Below are 19,201 nucleotides of genomic sequence, written 5' to 3'. Positions count from 1 at the left end.
TGCTTCTTTACTGTCTATAGCTTTCTTAGTCATCATCTCTCTCTACAGAGTGAGGCCCGGCATTCGATTTAGTGGTAGAGGAACCAGCCATGTGTTTGGCTGGCTTCTCTTCCAGAGCTGAGGTCTTTGCTTCTTTGCTGTCTATAGCTTTCTTAGTCATCATCTCTCTCTACAGATGGCGGCCCGGCATTCGATTTGGTGGTAGAGGAACCAGCCATGTGTTGTTTGGCTGGCTTCTCTTCCAGAGCTGAGGTATTTGCTTCTTTGCTGTCTATAGCTTTCTTAATCATCATCTCTCTCTACAGAGTGTTGCCCATGGTTATAGTCAACTTCATAGATCACTTTTAAAAAGTACAATTCTTACACAGTCTATGATCCCCTATTAACCCATCAATGACAATTTGTTGTGGAGGTTAACCCCACACACACACACAAAAAGGAAACCCCAACAACAAAGTTTGAACCAAGGACCCTGCAACAAATATTTCTATCACTAACATATCCCAGGTAATATTATTTAAACAAAAAAATACACAAAATGATATTTGTTTATTTTTTTTTTTGTACATAAAATATAAATAGACAAAGAAATGATCATAAATATCTGAGTGGATCACATAATCAAACTGGTGGAAAGAAACCAAATGTCCTAAAAGCACTGAACTAAACAAATTGTGCTGGTCAGTCTTAAAACATAATGCTGATTAGATTCTGTAATTAGGAAAAAACAAAGGTCACATCACTTATTTCTACTCTTTCCAAAATTGACAAACTGAAAATATTTGCTGGTCAGTGATGGAAAAATGACTGGTTTAGATCATCAGATTGTAGCCAGTAAATAAAAAAATTGGTTGTCAATTTAGTGAATAGCGGCTGACCAGTTAGTTGATAAGATTAGATCCAGTGAAGTCATTAGATGTTATCTGATAAATAGTTTCCAGTTATTATACCATCAATGAAATATTTGTATCATCTTGATACATAGAAGAAAACAAAAAGTCAGAATGGTTCATAAAATCTCAACATTATGTCAAATATCAAAGCACATCAAAGCAGCACACAGAATAAATTAATCTATTTACACTTTACACCACAAAGGGGGATCACTTCAGTCGTCAAACTACTTGCACATAGGAAGTTATCTAATCTTGTCATTTTAAGGGAATTCTAACTAGGTGAAGAGAATTTGAATGATTCTTTCCTTCTGTAACAGACTGAGGCAATTCACATCCTGCAATACAAATTGACCAATGCATGTCTTGGTACTTTTACTTAGAAAACGAAAGATGTTTGTATTTACTCTGGCACACAAATGTTGAATTTGAGAGTAACCCATCCTACAAGCCATTGTGATTACACAATGTTTCCACACAGAGAAGTTGTAGATCTAGTGCTCAGTGGGATGTGAAAGTAATTAAACTTCAGGAGGAAAGAGTGGATGATCACTTGTACAAAAGAACTGAAAAGTTTGATGTGTTCGAACACGCGAAAGTGTACCAAGAAACAAGATTGGTATCAATACAACAAGTAGCAATAAACCCAAAAATGTTTAACACATTTTTTTACCTTTCACTAATGGCGCATTTTCTATGCCTTAAGCCAAGTTCAAGCTATGCTCTAAAAATCTTTTCTTGTTATCATCATGGCAAATAGTTTAGTTGATGGAATGCCAATTTTTGACCTAGAATATTCTGTTACCAGTAAGGAAATGACACCTATGTTTTCCCCAGTATCTAAGGAAATTCAAACAAATTGCAAGGCAGTGATCTTCAAAGAAAGGTAAAACAGATGGTGATGTCCATGAACTAGAATGGAGTCCCAAGATTAGAGGAGCTAGTAGCTTTTATGTTGCAAGGGAGAACAAACAGTGACCTATTCATCTGACCTTTGTAGAGTGTCCATAAGAGGTGAGCTTGCACTGTGCTATGACCTCAACCAAAGGGAAGGATTTGATCTCAACAAAGCTGTGCAGCAATTAAAGGGCATGACTAGATTGACCTAAGAACACACGTAGGACTTAATCATAATTTCAAAACAGCAAGAAATTTTTTTTTGTTCTTTTTGAAGGGTTCAACGGAAGCAATACTTTCAGAAGAATACTTTTCATCATCTAATCACCACCCATTATTGATACAACACAGTTAGTAGTAGCCAACTTTAAATCTATGTATGCCTTGATTTTGAGGACCACTGACATTAAATCTACAGGACATCGACATTGAAACTACACACATTTACACAAAGAGCAATGTCATATAAATATATATATATATAAAGTCCAATGTGTGACTGTATATGTGAGTATATTTAAGCTGAAGGGTTCTGCATGCACTGTGCTCTTTAAAAACGTGTTTTGAAGTATAAGAAAAACAAAAATGTCTGAACAAGGCAAGCTCTTTGCATAGTGCATAGCAAACAAAAAGAAATTTACATCTCTACTACCATTAAAAAAAAATTATATTGATTAGTAACTACAACTGCTTTGAATTTAAATTGTGTAAATGAAGTAAAACATTAAAGCATTAAAAAAGGTCTGAGAAAAATGAATAGAAATTTAATTGAAATAAACTCTGAAGTGAAAGTTTGTTGTTGGACTACTTCATATAGAAACATTGGTAAGTCTGGAAAACAAAACAAAACAAAAAAGCTTCACCAAGATCTCATTAGAAATTAATAAAAAAAATTGAGTTAAAATGTATCATGAAATTAGAAAAGAAAAGCCATTTTTGAATGGGTTGGTAAAAATGAAAAAAAAATTCAATGTTGATGACAATGCAAAGAGAAAGAAGCTATCTTGTGACACAATAGCAATAGGAAGAAGTCCACAGAAAGTACTGTACATGTTCACAGCCTGGTTACATGAGCCAGTGGTTTTCACAACCTTTGTCTTTAATGTTGAAGCTCATAAAAAACACAGTCAAGGAGGCCAGATTTTTGTTCTGGGAAATAAGACTAACTGAAAAAAAGTTAACACACTTTTCATATTCAGATGTACACAGTATTTTAGTGAAATGATATCTAGATATGAATAGTTCTTTATTAAATTTTATTTTTTAAAGACTTTGAATTGGAGTAGGTTAATAACCAACTGTAGTAGGCTATAAAAAGTAATTAGTAAAAAAAAAATCTAATAAGTTTTTTTCTGATGTATTTGGTTCTTATCAGCTTCAACATTAAATTTTTTTATACATTTTATAAAATGATTAAATATGACAATTCAATTATCAAGTATGTTATGTATTATAACAGAATGATTAGAATGAACATGTATATGTGACAAATAAAGTTATATTACACAATACAAGACAAGGAAATAAGTCTTATCTTCCATAATCTCTTGTACATGAACGCTTGTGAAAAAATGAGATTTGAATGATTGTCAAGGTAATAAAGCAAACATTAAGCATCAAACAATGACAAAGTAGTATCATTCCTTAAGATGAGGTCATTATTTACATGAATTCACCCACAGCAAACATCATAATGGCAGAACAAAGTAATGATAATTCAATGAACAGATATATATGTTGTTCTGGAAGCCTCACAACTTACTTCAAATCTATTGATTGCTACCTCCTCTCCTGGCTTCTAAAGAAATCAGCCGGAAATGACTGTGAGAGGAGTATGAACCATCAGGACGACAGTTCTCTTATAAAAGAGAAAATAAGTACGTCCTACGCAATATGCATGTATTAATCTAGAAATGTATGTTAAATTAGGTACCTCTCAGTTGGCCAGGTTGAGATCCTGGAGAGGCAGGTTAGGTAAAAGGTACCGCTATTAGACCTTGAGATCTAAGGGGGCAGATGATGTAAAGCTCATCTATTTCTAACCTCAAAGGTTGTTGAACAACAACCACATGCCTTAACAGCTCCAGCAGGTATCCATTAGAGTTGTATGGACTCTAAGAGCATCCTAAAACTCCCTTAGTTCAAATTCCTATCCATCAGTACAAAAGCGAAACACTTTACATTTCCTTCTAAGAGTGAGTAACAGACATTGATAAGAATTCTGTGGGGCCAAGTTTACAAAATGTCATAAAGTTGTGGTTTACACATTTACACTCACATTTACATTCACTGTGGCACAATCCAAATATTTATTTACAGATGTATGTTTCAAGAAATCAAATATTTTATACATACTGGTACACTGGAATCAGAATTCCTATACAGTAATACAAAATACAAGAACAAAGTATATTGCACAAAGATGTGAGGTGATAAGCTGTCAACTATAAGCATGGACACAACGCTATGTTTGGGTTCTTTCATGATGGAAATACAACTTAAAATTGAACACATTATGTAAAGAAATGAAGTGTTTAATATAATTATATCTCTAAAAACTAGTTTCAGAATGAAGTTTTTTAAATTTCTAAATATAGAAATATTCAGAAGTATGTTAATCAGACTATTCCTTAAGCAAAAAAAAAAACTTCAGTTGATCTCTAGCTTATAAAAATACAAAATACCATAATAATGATTACATAAAATGTGTTGAAAATAATTTTAAAATGAAGTCATTGATAACAAAGAGCAACAAATTTGTATGAATGTCAACACTTAGTTGTGAGAGATTCCAAATGTCATTGGTGCAGTTTACTATGAACAGTTACAAACTGCAGTTTTAAAACAAACACATTCATTCATGATATTATGAAGATCTGGAATTCATCATACTTTACTTTTTAAAAAAGTAACTTGGAAAGTTATTTCTTGGACTGTAGTTTCATTTATGTAACATAATGTATATATGTAATATATTTATGATGTAGTCACACTCCCTTGTCTTTCCCTGGCAAAATCCACAGCATTGTTGACTCTCTTTCTGTTCCTCTTTGCCAGTTTGGCCATATCTTCTCCAAACACATCTCCAGTTCTCAAGGCTGAGATCAGATCATCAAATTCACCTAAAGAATAAAAGAAGACAAACTATTTTTTAACAAACCTTTATACAATTGCACAATAAACTGGTATTGTAAATTCAAATCCCAACACACAGTTAAAGTAAACAAGTATTCGGATTATAAAATGTTGGATTTTTAAAAAATCATAATTATATAATATTTAGATATTTTCTATTTTACTCATTTATAACATTCTTCAAGAGAGAAAAAAGATTCAATGAATTCTTTCTGAGAGAAAAAAAACAACAACAAAATAATGAGAAGATGTAAAAAAAAAACAACTAATTTTTAGTCTATGTTCACAATTGTAATTTATGCGCAGTCAATCTGGTTAATCATTTTGTTCCAAATAATTAGCTGGTTTGATTAATTGGATTCAACTGAATAATAAGATTTGTTTTAGTGCTTTAGAATTCAGTCTGAATAAGAGGATGGTCTGATTAACCAGTGGTCCAAGTAACCAGATATATATATATATATATATATATATATATATATATATATATGGCCAAAAACTTGACGTTGGCTTTATATTTTGAAGATAAAGTTGTGCTTATAAAAGCAGCGTAGAGTTTTATTTACCTTTATCTCCATTTTCCACTGCGACACCTCCAATCTTCTTGTCTGTCAGATTGCTGCCTCTCCTCAACATGATACGTTTTTCTCTTTCTTTTTTCAACTGAAATATACAGACCACTCTTAAGCTATGCCATTTTCTTTTAGAAACTGTTTGTTATTATATAGTTGAAGGCAGTAAAAGGAATGATTCTTTTGGAATGAAACCTAACTATACGTTTCCTCTTTTCTAAGAATAATCCTGATTTAAGGAAAGAATGCTAATTACACTTTAATTAATCAATGTAAAGAATCAACTATTTGTTAACAGAGAGCCCAATCAACACAAAAAGAATAAACTACTTAAAGACTAGCTCTGTTCTAACCTGTTCTTCCAAGAGTTTTCTTTTCTCTTCTTCCTCTTTCTGTTTCTTGAACTTTTCATTCTCGTGTCTGGCATCATTCATCCCAATGATAAAAGTATCAATAGAACCAAAAAATTCTTCAGGCTGAGCTTGTTTCGGGTCTTCACAAAATGTTTTCACAATAGTCTCAAACTGCAAGCAGTAACAAAAATATATTTTAAAAGTTCAGTTCTCAAGATAAAATAAGTCTGAAGTATTAGAACTATTAAACAACACATGCATAATCATTTGCTATTCATCCAATTTACACACAAATGTCAAAAAATGGTATTCTACAATTATTATTGAATAGATAGTGGAAACTTCACCCCCAGATGTTATCAATGATAAAAAAAAAAAGCAATGTGACAAACACATAAATAACCTTCTTTAATATTCCCAACAGATTTCTATGTGAGTAGACTCAGTGATGTCTTTATATCCCAAAGTAAAAACCCCTCTAACAACAATCAAACTCATCTCTTCTGTCTTTGATAGTGGAATGCTTCCCCACACCATGGCATCCAACACTTTAAAAAAAACAACAACTTATATCATTTTAAAATCAAAACTAGACCCCCCCCCCTCCAAAAAAAAAAAAAAAAAAAAAAACAGAAATTCTAGTTGATATGTTAAAAGTGTAAACTGTCACCTTGAGTCTCATCTCATTACAGGAATCTTCCACTGAAGTAAAGTTATAGGCCGCTACTGTACAGAAATCTTTCATCACAGTCACAAACTTGTCTTGACTACTGATGCTAAACTTCTTCTCAAAAAACTCAACTTCCTAGAAAATAAGCAAAAACAGTATTGGATACAATTTAGACGTTGTACTAGACATTTTTTACATTCTAAAAATTCCTTAATTTAAATAGTAATTTATATTTATTTACATACAATTATGATGGTTCTCCTAGTTAATTCAGGATATTCATTAGATACTTTAGAGACAAATATATAGAAATTGTTGTTTATATTGATATTTTATAGAGAAAAAATATTTAAGAATATTCACTTAAAAGGGAGTAGTTGTCTGGCCAGGAACTTTAAAAGGCCTACTTCTTTCAGAGGCTAAAGAAGATTGCTCTGTTACTCTAGTAGGTAAGTTTTGATTTAAAAAAACACATTACAAAACAGCACAATGGAACTATTGAATATGTGATAGTAAGTGTATGCATTTGAATGTCGGTAATGCAGTGTGTGTGTGTCTATGTATGAAATGACCAGTTGACCTTCATTGTACATGGTTGAGTGAACAGCATGTAAAATTGTGTGAGGGGGTCAGATTGATAACAAGATGCGGGAGTGAAGAGACGAACAAGAGACGAATAAAATCAATGAGTTAATTGAGACTCTTCTTGCATTAGTGTGTCTATTACAGAATACAGATAAACCATTACAAGAGTTTTTAAATACCAGCTACCAAATGGGAGAAGGATATTAGTAAAAGAACTAAATGCAAAAAGTGAGGCAATGAGACTACAATGTATCAAGTTGAACTGCTACTAAAGTTTATGATATTTTATAAGAAATGTTAGCAAAAAATTCTGATCCATTTCTTGAAAAGACATAACATTCAGTGGTGGCCAATAATGGGGGAGAAAAGGTTACAACAACCCTTAATGGTCTTAACACATTTTTTGTTTACTTAAATAACATTTTGCAGCATGATCTACTGTCTCCTACTTTTCAATCCCCTAATGTTGCTGGTAGACAAATGAAGCAATAGAATAGATAACATTAAACATCCTACTTACTTTTTCAATATTTTGTAATCCTTTCCTTAAGTTTGTGATTTCCTTATCCAGATCTGTAAAACTGTTGGAGAAACAACAATTTTTAAAGAGAAGAAAAAAGATTCCAATGAATTAAAAGTTTAAACAAAATAAATGTTGGGTAGATCTATAGCTTAGTCCATAACTTTAAATAAACATTTTGTTTTAAAATTAGCTGTAAGTTTGAAATAAAATTTTAGTCACAAAAGAATAAAATGATTTGATTGGATGGATTGAAGTTTTAACCATCTAACTGCATGTATATGTATGTATGACTCCTTCCGTCTTGGAAGACAATGGTATGCCCAGATGAGTCAATGGCTTTGGTTTTGTTGAGACAGGGCAAAATCTGGAGTGACTGATCAAGCCAATTTTGGAGTGGCTGAGTTTGCCAAAGATCGTGCATAACAACAAAGACATTAACTGACATAAGGAGTGTGCATCAAATGTATCATAAACTTACTTAACTTTAGCTGCGTCATGGATGTGAGGTATATCTTCTTCTAGTTTAATCAGATCTGGAAACTAAAGACACAAAGTTTTTTTTTTTTTAAAGAATAATTCATTTCATATATTGTATGTGCATTTATCATTAGAAAAACAAAAGGTCTAGAAGTAGTATTTGGTTTAATTCTTAGCCAAGAAAGACAACCTTTTAGTCTTTTTTTATAGTTGTCTACCTTTTTCTCAATCAGCTCCACAATGTAATGCAAGAGTGTCATGTTTTTGTTGGTGCTTGCTTTGGTGTCCATCATTTTACCCAGACTAGAGATCTTGAATCCTAAAGCATTACCCCTCTGTCCTTTGTTCATAAAGTTCCCCAATGCAAGAACTAGTTCCAGAAGTTTCTTGAATCTTCTACTTCTAAATACTTCCTTACTGGCCTCAAAAACAGCTGGAAATAAAATAGAAATACAAATCTAAACAATGTTGTAATACATTCATTTTTAAGTAGTTAAGTTTTCACCTTTATCATAACTGGCCAGATAACCCAAATGTACATACCATCAATTCTCTGTTTGCAGTCCACTTTTCTTTCTTGAAACTTTTTCTTAAAGTACAGTGCTTTTAATCTCTCTTCATAGTGAATTATTCTAAAAATAAATAATAGTTATAGTTACAACTGCTATAATTATAAAACTGGTGGGAAGCGTGGTCGAGAGGCCAAGTGCGCTTAAACTTGGCTTGGCTACCTTGAAGGGGGTTCGAGGTTCGACACCCGACTCGGGCAGAGTTGTGTTTACTGAGCGCCTAAAGGCAGCACGGAAAACCAACTCCTAGATACCCCCTCCCCCACACTGGTCCACAAATGAGATTGGACCAAAAGCGCTCTGAGCATGCTATAAGCATGAAAGTAGCGCTATATAAAAGCTATAATAATAATAATAATAATTAGCTTTAAAACAAGCTTTAGAATCTTTTATTTCATACAAGCTAAAAAAAAATATTTTTCTTACTAATCTAATCAGAAGAATAAGAAGAGGCAAATGTCCGGACTTACTTGCTCATCTCAAAGAGAAACCTGTCTGCTCTGGCCATATTTTCTATTTCATGAGCATACTCAGACAGCAACTGAACTTCTTCAGCAGTTGGTACAAACTTCAAAAGCTGCAGGAGTCAAAGAAATATATTTATATATATCTCACTAAATAGTGGAGAATGAATTATAATGAAATACTAAAATAAAAGGTGTACAGGTGTCCATACAAATATACTACACAACAGAACAAATGTGAACACATGATTCATGCCTTAAGTCTAAAAGAATAACCTCATTATTCTTAATTCAATTAAGTTAAAAAAAATGATAAGGTCAAATTGATAAATATTCTATTAAGCTTTCTCATTTGCACTAGTAAGAAGCATGATTAAACATCCTTATAGGCAATGAATTGGATATTCATATCTTAAACATAGGCATAGCCATATTAATAAATAAAAGCTAGAATAAATGAAAGTTTTTATGTAATAGCATTAGCATTGAAATCATTAATTCAAAGGTTTTATGTCTAGATTTTGAAACAAGTAAAATATAAAAATAGAAAGATTATATGGAGTGAAATTGCATTTGTTATTTTGAATCAATCTTGCAATTAATTTTTAATATAAAAAAAAAACAATAATAAATTTGGGAGAAGATTTCCATGCTGCTTATTTAAAAACTATTTTTTTTTAAAGTTGCTAGTCTGAATTTAAATTCAAGGTCCTAACACATGATGTAGATAGGATGTTTTAGCCACTGAGCTAGTCAAGTACATGTTAAAAAAAAAGGTTTTATAGTTATCTATTGTTAGTTTCAAATTTGTAGCAAACAACAATAATTCTCTAAAAATGGCCTATCACTCCTTAATTTTGTTCATTTTTTATGATACAAAATTATTAAATTATATTAACTGATTAACTAATTGTTTAATTTTTTGGATTGATTTATGTGCTGTCAAAGTTTCACCTTGGTCCAAGAATGGAAAGTGGGAGAAATAGCATGTACAAGATTCCATGCAGATTGACTAAATGAGTTAATATTACTTTTGTAAAACTAATCATCAAAAGGAGAGAAGTGATGCTAATGAGTCTGACCTGCTCCACCATATCTTTAGGAAGGTCCTCTCCTTCATCCACATTCATGATGGCACGGGCCAGTTCCTCATTGGTCAGCTTCAGTTTGGACAACAAGATTGTACAGTTCTGACTTCTTCTTCCATCAATGACAGTTAAAACCTGAGTCTTGGACTTGGTGCTCTTTGAGTCTTCTTCCCCTTCCTCTGTAACAGGTTTCTGATAGGCTGAGAAAGTTCTCTGGAACTCTTCAAGATCTAAACTAGCATACATCTAATGGAAACAAAATTGGATATCAATTACATTCAATTGACACAGCCTTACTTTTTAGAATCTTAGCTGGATAGTTTCATTTGGGATGTCCATTGATGAATATAAGGATGATATTTGTGGAGCTTAGTGCTAAAACAAATTAATGATGACATCCACATGAAAAACAGAATACAGACATGACTACAAGAATGAAGATGAGCACTAGAAGATAATTAATGTTAAAAGAGAAAAATGTAGAGAAAATATAGAGTAATAAAGACAAGCTCGAATCAGCTCATGACCTCAGGGCTACAACACTGCCTAGCAGTCCAAAGACTCTTTAGTGTTTATATTTTTGAACTATTTTGCTTAAAACAAATATTGTTGTCTAGCCCTGCAATCAAAGAAATAAATAATAATGTGTATACTAGATCTGACTGATCAACTAAGCCTAGACATATGCACAGATGTTACCATTAAAAAAAAAAGAAATGTCAAACTTAAGCTTACCTTTGCATGGTTCAGATCATTCCATATACTGCCTGAGATTTGATTCTTCAGATAAATGAAGAAAGAATGTTATGTTAGATTTCTTATATAAGAAACTTAGTTGAAATTTTACTTAATGTTTTATAGCTCACATCTATTTCATTAAAAAAAAATTTACTTCTGAGATTTTGGTCCAGTTGAAAGATTTCATTGGTGCATTGGGCTTTGGGTTGCCTTTGAATTTGGCAGAATAGCTGGAATTTACACTGCCATTCATGCCTGTAAAACAAAGTATATTGGTAAATATTAAAACTTATTTTATTCAACAATCATATCTATACTTTTTATTAATGACTGTTTAAGTCTCACCATAGTGCAGGCCTGTTGGTGCTCCAGGAGCTGGGGGTGGGGGTGGAGCAGGCATGCCAGGTGGCGGGGGAGGGGGAGGTGGCATAAAGGAATGCAGATCTTTGTTTTTAGACTCAATGCTGGAAATGATGGCAGAAGCTGCATTAGTGAGTCCCATCTTGGCATCATCTGGCAAACTTCCGCTCTGTACCAAATGTTGTAATTTTTGTTTCTCTCCTCTCTCTGTGTCCAACTGAAACAGTAATATTTATGAGATACAACAATGTTGATGAATACAAAAAATGGTTTACATTAAGTTTTAATGATACTGCCATAGTTCATTCTAATTACAGTCGCATCCAATTAATTGGAACAGCCACTTATTAGGACCAAATCCTAAATTATTGAATCAAAACCTATTATACTATTGAATCTAACCAGCCAATATTAGGACCATAATGACTGCGTAGTTGGTCCTATTAACTGTGTTTGACTGTATCATGAAAAAGTAAATTATTATAGATTCATTTCATTTTCTACCACAGAAAATAATATTTGAGAAAGTATTAATAATGGTCATAAATATTTGATTGTAGTGACAAACTTAAGCAGATTATTGAATAGTTTGTCAATATTAAATATTAGAGTTTAAAAATTTTACTTGGGATCTGATTTCCTCTACTCGAGATAAAAGATCTTGCAACTGACTTCTGGTCTCTGCATGTGCTGCCACTTCTTTCTCTAGTTTTGATTTCATCAAGTTCATAGTTGCCATCAGCTCTTCCTGGACATTAAAAAGACAAGAACTACAGTAGAGTACATCTCTACAACAACAAGATTTTGGAAAGCATTAAAGTATTGTTAAAAAAAACATTCAAAATATCAGACAAAAAAAAATTGTACATTCTTTATTACTTTCATGCATATGCAGCCTTGTTATGAATAGAAATGGATATAACTTCATGTTACATTTATCCTGACTGGCTTTTTCTCATATAAGACAAGGAAAGAAAATTAATAAGATTTGAACAAAACTGTAGCAAAGTCAGATCTTGTATAGTAGCTCCAAGGGTAGACATTAAAAAAAATTAATATTGAGACCAAACATGGATGAATCACAAGGAAAATATTAATTTAAGATAATCTACAATAAAAGACTCTTGACCTGGACTGCATGAACTGACGTTTACTTTGAGGCCGAAAACATGGACATTTTAATTTTCTAAATTAAAAAAATCTGGGCACCTTTTCTTCTACCCTGACTTCACACTCTCTTTCTTTCTTTGCCAGTTTGGCTTGAAGTTCATCTGCTGACTTTTCCGCTTCTCTCAGTTTGGTTTGAAAACTTTTGACATCTGTATCATTGGCTAGCCTGAAAAATTGGGAATAAAAAAAAGTTACTTGTTAAATTCAATAAAATTAATTTGATGTCAGAGTTATGATGAAGTATAAATTATATAAGTGCTCCTTCTTCCTTAGTGCTATTAGAGCATGGAATGGGTTGCCTAAGTTAGCCAGGATAATGAATGAATTGAAAGATTTTAAGTCACTGCTTAACATGCATGACTAGATTGAAGTAATCTCTGTAATTTGTAAGATAAGAATTTCTGTATACTGTAAGTGAAAAAGTTCTATTTAGTACAATAACTAATAGAGAGCAGAAGGTCATCATTATGTACTTTAACTGAACTTATGACCAGAAAGTTACTTACTGTCTAATTAACTGTTTGACATTTATCTCTTCTAGTGGAGCACCATCAGGATCTTCTCCTTTCTTGAGCTGTAATACGATCTGTTGAATTATTTTATCTACCAGAGGCCAGACTTGTAACACATCATTCTTACCATCTGGAATAGAAAAAGGAAAAATTATAGAAAAGCCCAGTGTAATAACTTAAAAATTATGAATTGTATCAGTAGTTTAAAATCTAATTAATGAAAACAATGACTAAGGTTATTAATTTTAAAAAAAATGAATTTCATTGTAGTCCAATATATACATATAATAATTGAATTGCATGTATCTAGTTTATTTTTGCAATTTACAGTACTGTAACTAAAGAAAACTTGCAAATCTCAATTTTAAGTTTCCTCATTTTTTAATCATTTAATTAAATTTTATGAGATAATTAGATTTTTAATATCACAAAAAGTGTCATTCAGATTAAAAAGAATTAAAGATTACTGAGGTTAATGCAGATTTTGTTCAAATAAAGTGGCAAGATAAAATAACCAATAAGGAAGTGCTGCCAAGAGCAGAGTGCCAGGACGTCTGTGCGGTTATCAGCAGCAGATGCCTTGGCTGGCTTGGTCATGTTCACAGAATGCCACAAGGTGGACTCCAACAAGACATTCTCTATGGTGATGTAACAGAAGGCAGAAAGCCGCTGGTCACTAACATTTAAGGTATAATGATGTATGTTAACACAACATGAAGCTCTTTAAAATTAACACTAACAATAAGGAAAAAGAGGGTCTGGATAGTGCCACTTGAAGAGCAAGCATAAAGGAAGGGTCCTGGATTGCAGATATTATAGCTTAGTAGCTTACACACCAGAAGTTAAAAAGAAGGGTGAAAGTGCAACAGCCCCTGGAGATAACAGATGCTTAACCTGTGAGAATTTGCAAAAGGAAAAAACATCTCTGTAAATGTAAAATGACACAGATTTGTTAAAATATTTTACACATTTTAAATATATTAATTGAAGCTTACACGGAATCAAGAGCATGTGATGCAAGATAGACAAGAGGTTGGGGTAGGCTGTGGACAAGTGCAGCTTTTTTCTAATAACATCAAACATTGCAGTGGCACTTTTTGAGTCTATATGAACCTGTAATACAGTAAAGTTAAATACTTGTTGCATTACTCAAGCTTTGAAAACATTATACAGAATTAGATCTGGTATGAACCATACTATAGCAATAACAGTGAAATTAAAAACTTTGAGACTTACACCATCGAATCTCTTGGCAAACTCTTTTTCATCTTCATTGCGAACCATTTCGAAAAAATCTAAATGCCTGAAACAAATTTTTTGTATCGACCAAATTAGAAATATAATTATTGTACAGTGCCAATTTAAGAATAAATGAGTTATGATCAAAGGGATATAACTGAATTTATTGTGATACAAATAAAGATGGAATTATTTGTGTTAGAATTAAATGTGTTATCAAGAATGTTTGCTTACTATCAGCTTATCACTAACAAAGTACAATTTCTAACCTGTCTAATGTTGTGTTTCCATGAGCTCTCATTTTAGTCATGATAGGAACTATACCCAGCATGAGAAACTCATAGCGAAGATGTAAGCGAAACTCAAGATGATCCTATGAAAATATTCTTTCATTTAATTATTAGTACTAATGAGTTATTAAGTTTCAAAAAGTAGAAACATAATGAAATTATTTTATTAATAATTAACAATCTATTTCAGAGCAAGCCTAGGGTTCTTTGACAATCACATGAACTCTGACCTGACCAGCTCCATATTTGAGTGCCGCATTGATAAAAGACATGACTGCAGTTTTTAAGGCCACCTCTTCTTTATATTTCCCAGTACTTCTGTCTAAATCATACATCAATAACTGTAGACCAAAAAAAAAAGACTTTTAGATAAATCCTAATATTAACTAATTATATATTTTACATCTTAAATTCAATTTTAATTTTTCCAAGACGAATAGTTTTTTTTTAATCACCTGAAAGCGAGTCCTTTCTCCAGCATACTTCTGGAAATGTAACATGGCATTCAGAACCTTTTTGTGACCCCCTGGCACAAGACAAATGGCACCCAGAATTTCTAATACTGCTATCTTTGTTTTTATGTTCTCCACTGCCAAGCTTTGAGCTATTATGTTGATGCAATCTGGATGGGCTAACACATGGGCTCTACCTTGCTGAGGAAGAGAATCAGAGTGGCCAAATTTAATACAGAATTTGTGGCAAATTTAAAATAGTGCATTTTAATAAATTCAATAAATTAAAGTGAAATATTGTAATAATTGTTTGAAAATCTGAAAAAATAGAAATAAAATTGGACAGCAAAGATAATATACACATGGTTTACACTATTACAATAGTTTTCTTATTTTATTGTGTTTCAAAACTATGTTTTACCAATAAGTTACAATTCACTTTTAAATGTTTGCAGATCTTACAAAGCACTTAAATAAAACATCTAAGGTTATACTTTTAAATAACATTTCTAAATATAGACATAAGCGTTAAAGTAGTTGAATTTTTTTTTTTTTTTTTTTTTTTTGCAATTCCACTTACCGAATTATTCATCAGGGCTTTAATACAACCAATTATGGCTGTGTGTAAAGGTCCTTCTGAAGTTTCGTACTCCATTTTAGATAAGAAGTCCAGAAGGCACTGAAGACCAGACTTTTCAATAAATGACACAACAAAACTGAAAAAAAAAGGTAGTTTAATGTTACTAGCATATGTAAATATATTCAGAATTATCAAAGCAGTTTTATGTCAATCAAATACATTTTAAATATAAGATAATTAGAGTTAATTAAATGTTATCATTCAATAATAGAAATTGATTTACTTACAACTCTGTAGTTTAATAGTAACAATACCTTAATGTCTGGGTTCTCAGAGCTGTTTTCAAGTTTTCCACAAGATTAACATGGGAATTGATATCGTCTTCACTAAGGCCAGACCAGTTTTGCTGTAGACAAAGAGTTAATATTGTAACATATTTGGTAAAAGACATGTTTATTTTCCTTATACCTCCCCATTTCTTCTAACTCAACAATATTTCATTTAAAAAATTACAACTTTTATACAAAACTGATCCATTGCTTATGCAATCAAACTAATAAAAAAATAGGGATGAAATATATTCTGAGACCTGAAATACAAAAATGATTTCTTTCAAAGTGTCATTAAGACCCAGAAAGAGTGGCCTGAACTAGCCAGTTAGGGCTACACACATTAACCAGTTAACCAAATAAAAGTCTATAAGCTATTAATTAACAAATGTTTGAAAAAACCTCTGTAGATCTGAAGAGAATAGGTGGCATTACTTACTGAGTTGATGTTACACATTCTCTCGATGTAATAGTCTGCAGTATTCTGTTTACTTGTGCCAACATCCTGAGTTGAAAAAACAACAACATTTGTTTATAGTAGTGATTTTGAGCTGGACTGTAACGAATAAGGGAAGTAATTGTCACAGGCCAGAATTATTTTTTTTACCCATCCGTGATACAGGACCTTATTCTAACCATCTATCAAATATGATGGCTGCATTTCAGTGGAAGACCAAAGCTTTTGGCTGGATTCCGAGAGAATCTTATTATTTATTTATTTTTTAAATTGCTTTGATAAAGCACATCTTTAATGCTTACAACATGCTCAGTGCACTATGGTCCAATCTCATTTGTGGGCCAGTTGGGTGGGGAGGGGTGGAAGAGGTATCTGGGAGAAGGTTTCTGTGCTGCTTTTAAGTGCTCAGCAAACACAACTCTGCTTGAGTCGGGATTCAAACTCAAAACCCCTTTGTTAGGTAGCCAAGCCCTAGCAAAGCAGTTCTAATCTCTCAGCCACTCATCCTACCTAACCCTAAGCCACACATCCTACCTAACCCTAACCATAAGCCACACATCCTACCTACCCTACTTACATTAAGATATTCCTTCCCCATGGGACTTAACCTTAGCTGCCACTTAATCTGACGGTTCTGAATCTAAATTTGTACTCACTTATCAATGCTTTGGTTGACTGCCCATAACATTTCTACAAGACTATTTACAATCTTTAGCATGCCTACAACTGTAGATGACATGACCAGATTTACATATTAAACACAAAAATTGTATAACACTTGCTCTGCTATAAAGCGAAGGGAAACAAACCCATCAAAAGAAGAAATCAAAGTATTATAGAAGAAAACAAACTTTAGAATTAAAGGAAGTGATTCTCAATACACTACACTCTAAACAAAGCATTAGGGTTTATTAGAAGAAATTTCTATAAATCAAATAAGAACATAAAACTAAAATGTTATTTAACCTTGGTTAGGCCAATAATAGAATATGCATCCTCTGTTTGGGATCCCTCAACTCAAGAAAACATTAAGAAACTGGAACACACACAAAATAGAGCAGTGAGATTCATAACAAATGAATATTCACATTTTACCTTTAGTAAAATTACTCAATTTAGAAAGCCTTCAGGAGAGAAGACTCAAAAGTAAAGTAGCAATTATACATAAAACACTGAACCATAATCTTCAAATACAAAAAAAAAATTAATAAAATACTCAGAAAGACACAAAGATAAAGGCACATTCCTCGTTCCATATGCTAGGACAAATTTGTACAAAAGCTTCTTCTTCCCTAGTTCTATTAGAGCATGGAATGGGTTGCCTGAGCTAGCCAGGAAAACCAGTGACTTGGCGGAGTTTAGGTCATTGATTAATATGCATGACTAAATGCATGACGCGTAGGGCGTAATCTTCTTTTTTGAACTAACATCTATATTATTTAAGATTAAGAAGAAGAAGAACACTTCACTCTAAACACTACACTCTAAACAATGTTTGACACAAAAACATTCATTAAATTATAAGAAACACCGTCTACACATAAACAATGCTAATCAAGTTTGGACTAAGATAATCTATACACCAGTCACAATCAATTACCACAATGAAGGAAAGTGCTTCCCCATCACAGGCATAGAGTAGAAGACAGGTAAGTAAATGTAATAAGGGATGTAACTCTTTTGATTACATTATTTCCTGCGCGTAAACTAGACTTTCAGTAAATAAACTTGATTACCTCCCTTACATTAATGACTTACCATTCTTTCAGAGATGAGTTATAAAATAATTCAGCAAGACTAACGGTTTAATTGTATTATACATCGTGAAAGTCACTATAATACTTGGAGGGTCTAACTCTAAGCCTTTGTACATTTTAAACCCATATTGAAACTTATTAGAATTTCGCGAGTTGGAAAATGAACCACCAAGAAGACGAATGAACATTGAAATGTTGGAATAGTACAAATGTGTATGCACATGTGTGTGCGTGTATGTGTTGGGGGGGGGGGGTATGTGATGAAGGAAAATAATAGGGCGTAAAGAGAGAGAAAGAAAAATGTAATTTAAAAAAAAAAATGTTTAGCCGCGGTTTAGCGCTACAGTGTTGCTTATGGCAATGATAACATGCCCAGTGCGCTAGTGGAGATGTTCAAGTTCAGCTAACCAATGTCAAGGACTATTAAGCTCCACTGTTACCAACTAAATCAAAAAAGAACTGAGCTCTAATTGTAACACTGTCTCAATGCGTGGCAGTGTATCTACCTATCAATTCTTCTTTATTAGACCTACCCAGCGTTAGTTGCCATTTTGTTTTGAAATAGGTTAAAAGTCATAGAGTTTAAAAGTCCAATCAAAGTCCTTATTGAAATTAGATTGTAGATTAGATTACAAACAGAAGAGATGAAATAAAATTTGATTCTGCAGTGCCAAAAAGTGCACAAAAAGTACCATGCACATAATAAAAAAAAATTATCAAAACTTATTTTATTTATTTATTTGTACACCGGATACACCAAATAAATAGACATTTATAGTTTTTCTGCCATGTATGAAAATAGCACGAGCGTAGGTTATGATCATAGACATAAATAAATATAGACTGGCCGATTAAAGAGTTTTATGAAACGAAAATTTGTGACTTGCAATTTTGTGTACTTTATTATACAGCATTTATGAGCAGTATAAAAGTTAAGTATTCATATCTATTTCAGCCATAACCTATATAACTATTAAAATATTTTCACTAGTGTTTTTTTTAAATCTCTCAGCGTGGAGATCATGCAACTTTTCATAATTCGGAAATCCGACAACAATAGATATACATGTTTTCAAGTTACATGAAGTTAC

The 19,201-nt window shown here is 32.4% G+C and overlaps 1 protein-coding gene across 2 annotated transcripts in view; it reads right to left on the bottom strand.

The window, feature by feature from the left end:
- Positions 1-532: 532 nt before the first annotated feature.
- The window catches only part of LOC106055442 (disheveled-associated activator of morphogenesis 1-like), a 74,258-nt gene continuing 55,589 nt past the window's right edge, over positions 533-19,201 (bottom strand). For both annotated transcript variants that reach the window (XM_056022524.1, XM_056022525.1), the window contains exons 4-27: positions 16,336-16,401; positions 15,882-15,973; positions 15,568-15,703; positions 14,991-15,188; positions 14,766-14,876; positions 14,515-14,618; positions 14,243-14,309; positions 14,002-14,119; positions 13,001-13,136; positions 12,534-12,660; positions 11,950-12,072; positions 11,310-11,541; positions 11,119-11,219; positions 10,962-11,006; positions 10,221-10,472; positions 9,145-9,251; positions 8,649-8,737; positions 8,324-8,538; positions 8,107-8,168; positions 7,626-7,686; positions 6,521-6,655; positions 5,851-6,021; positions 5,492-5,588; positions 533-4,912 (exon numbers count right to left, since the gene is read on the bottom strand). In XM_056022524.1, coding sequence (XP_055878499.1) covers positions 4,767-4,912; positions 5,492-5,588; positions 5,851-6,021; positions 6,521-6,655; positions 7,626-7,686; positions 8,107-8,168; positions 8,324-8,538; positions 8,649-8,737; positions 9,145-9,251; positions 10,221-10,472; positions 10,962-11,006; positions 11,119-11,219; positions 11,310-11,541; positions 11,950-12,072; positions 12,534-12,660; positions 13,001-13,136; positions 14,002-14,119; positions 14,243-14,309; positions 14,515-14,618; positions 14,766-14,876; positions 14,991-15,188; positions 15,568-15,703; positions 15,882-15,973; positions 16,336-16,401 — 2,991 coding nt within the window. In that variant the 3' untranslated portion in view covers positions 533-4,766. The remainder of the gene's footprint in view (positions 4,913-5,491; positions 5,589-5,850; positions 6,022-6,520; positions 6,656-7,625; positions 7,687-8,106; positions 8,169-8,323; positions 8,539-8,648; positions 8,738-9,144; positions 9,252-10,220; positions 10,473-10,961; positions 11,007-11,118; positions 11,220-11,309; positions 11,542-11,949; positions 12,073-12,533; positions 12,661-13,000; positions 13,137-14,001; positions 14,120-14,242; positions 14,310-14,514; positions 14,619-14,765; positions 14,877-14,990; positions 15,189-15,567; positions 15,704-15,881; positions 15,974-16,335; positions 16,402-19,201) is intronic.

Source organism: Biomphalaria glabrata, chromosome 3, assembly GCF_947242115.1.
Source record: "Biomphalaria glabrata chromosome 3, xgBioGlab47.1, whole genome shotgun sequence".
NCBI lineage: Eukaryota > Metazoa > Mollusca > Gastropoda > Planorbidae > Biomphalaria > Biomphalaria glabrata.
The sequence above is the reverse complement of the archived record's forward strand: the minus strand, read 5'-3'. Positions and strand labels throughout refer to the sequence as shown.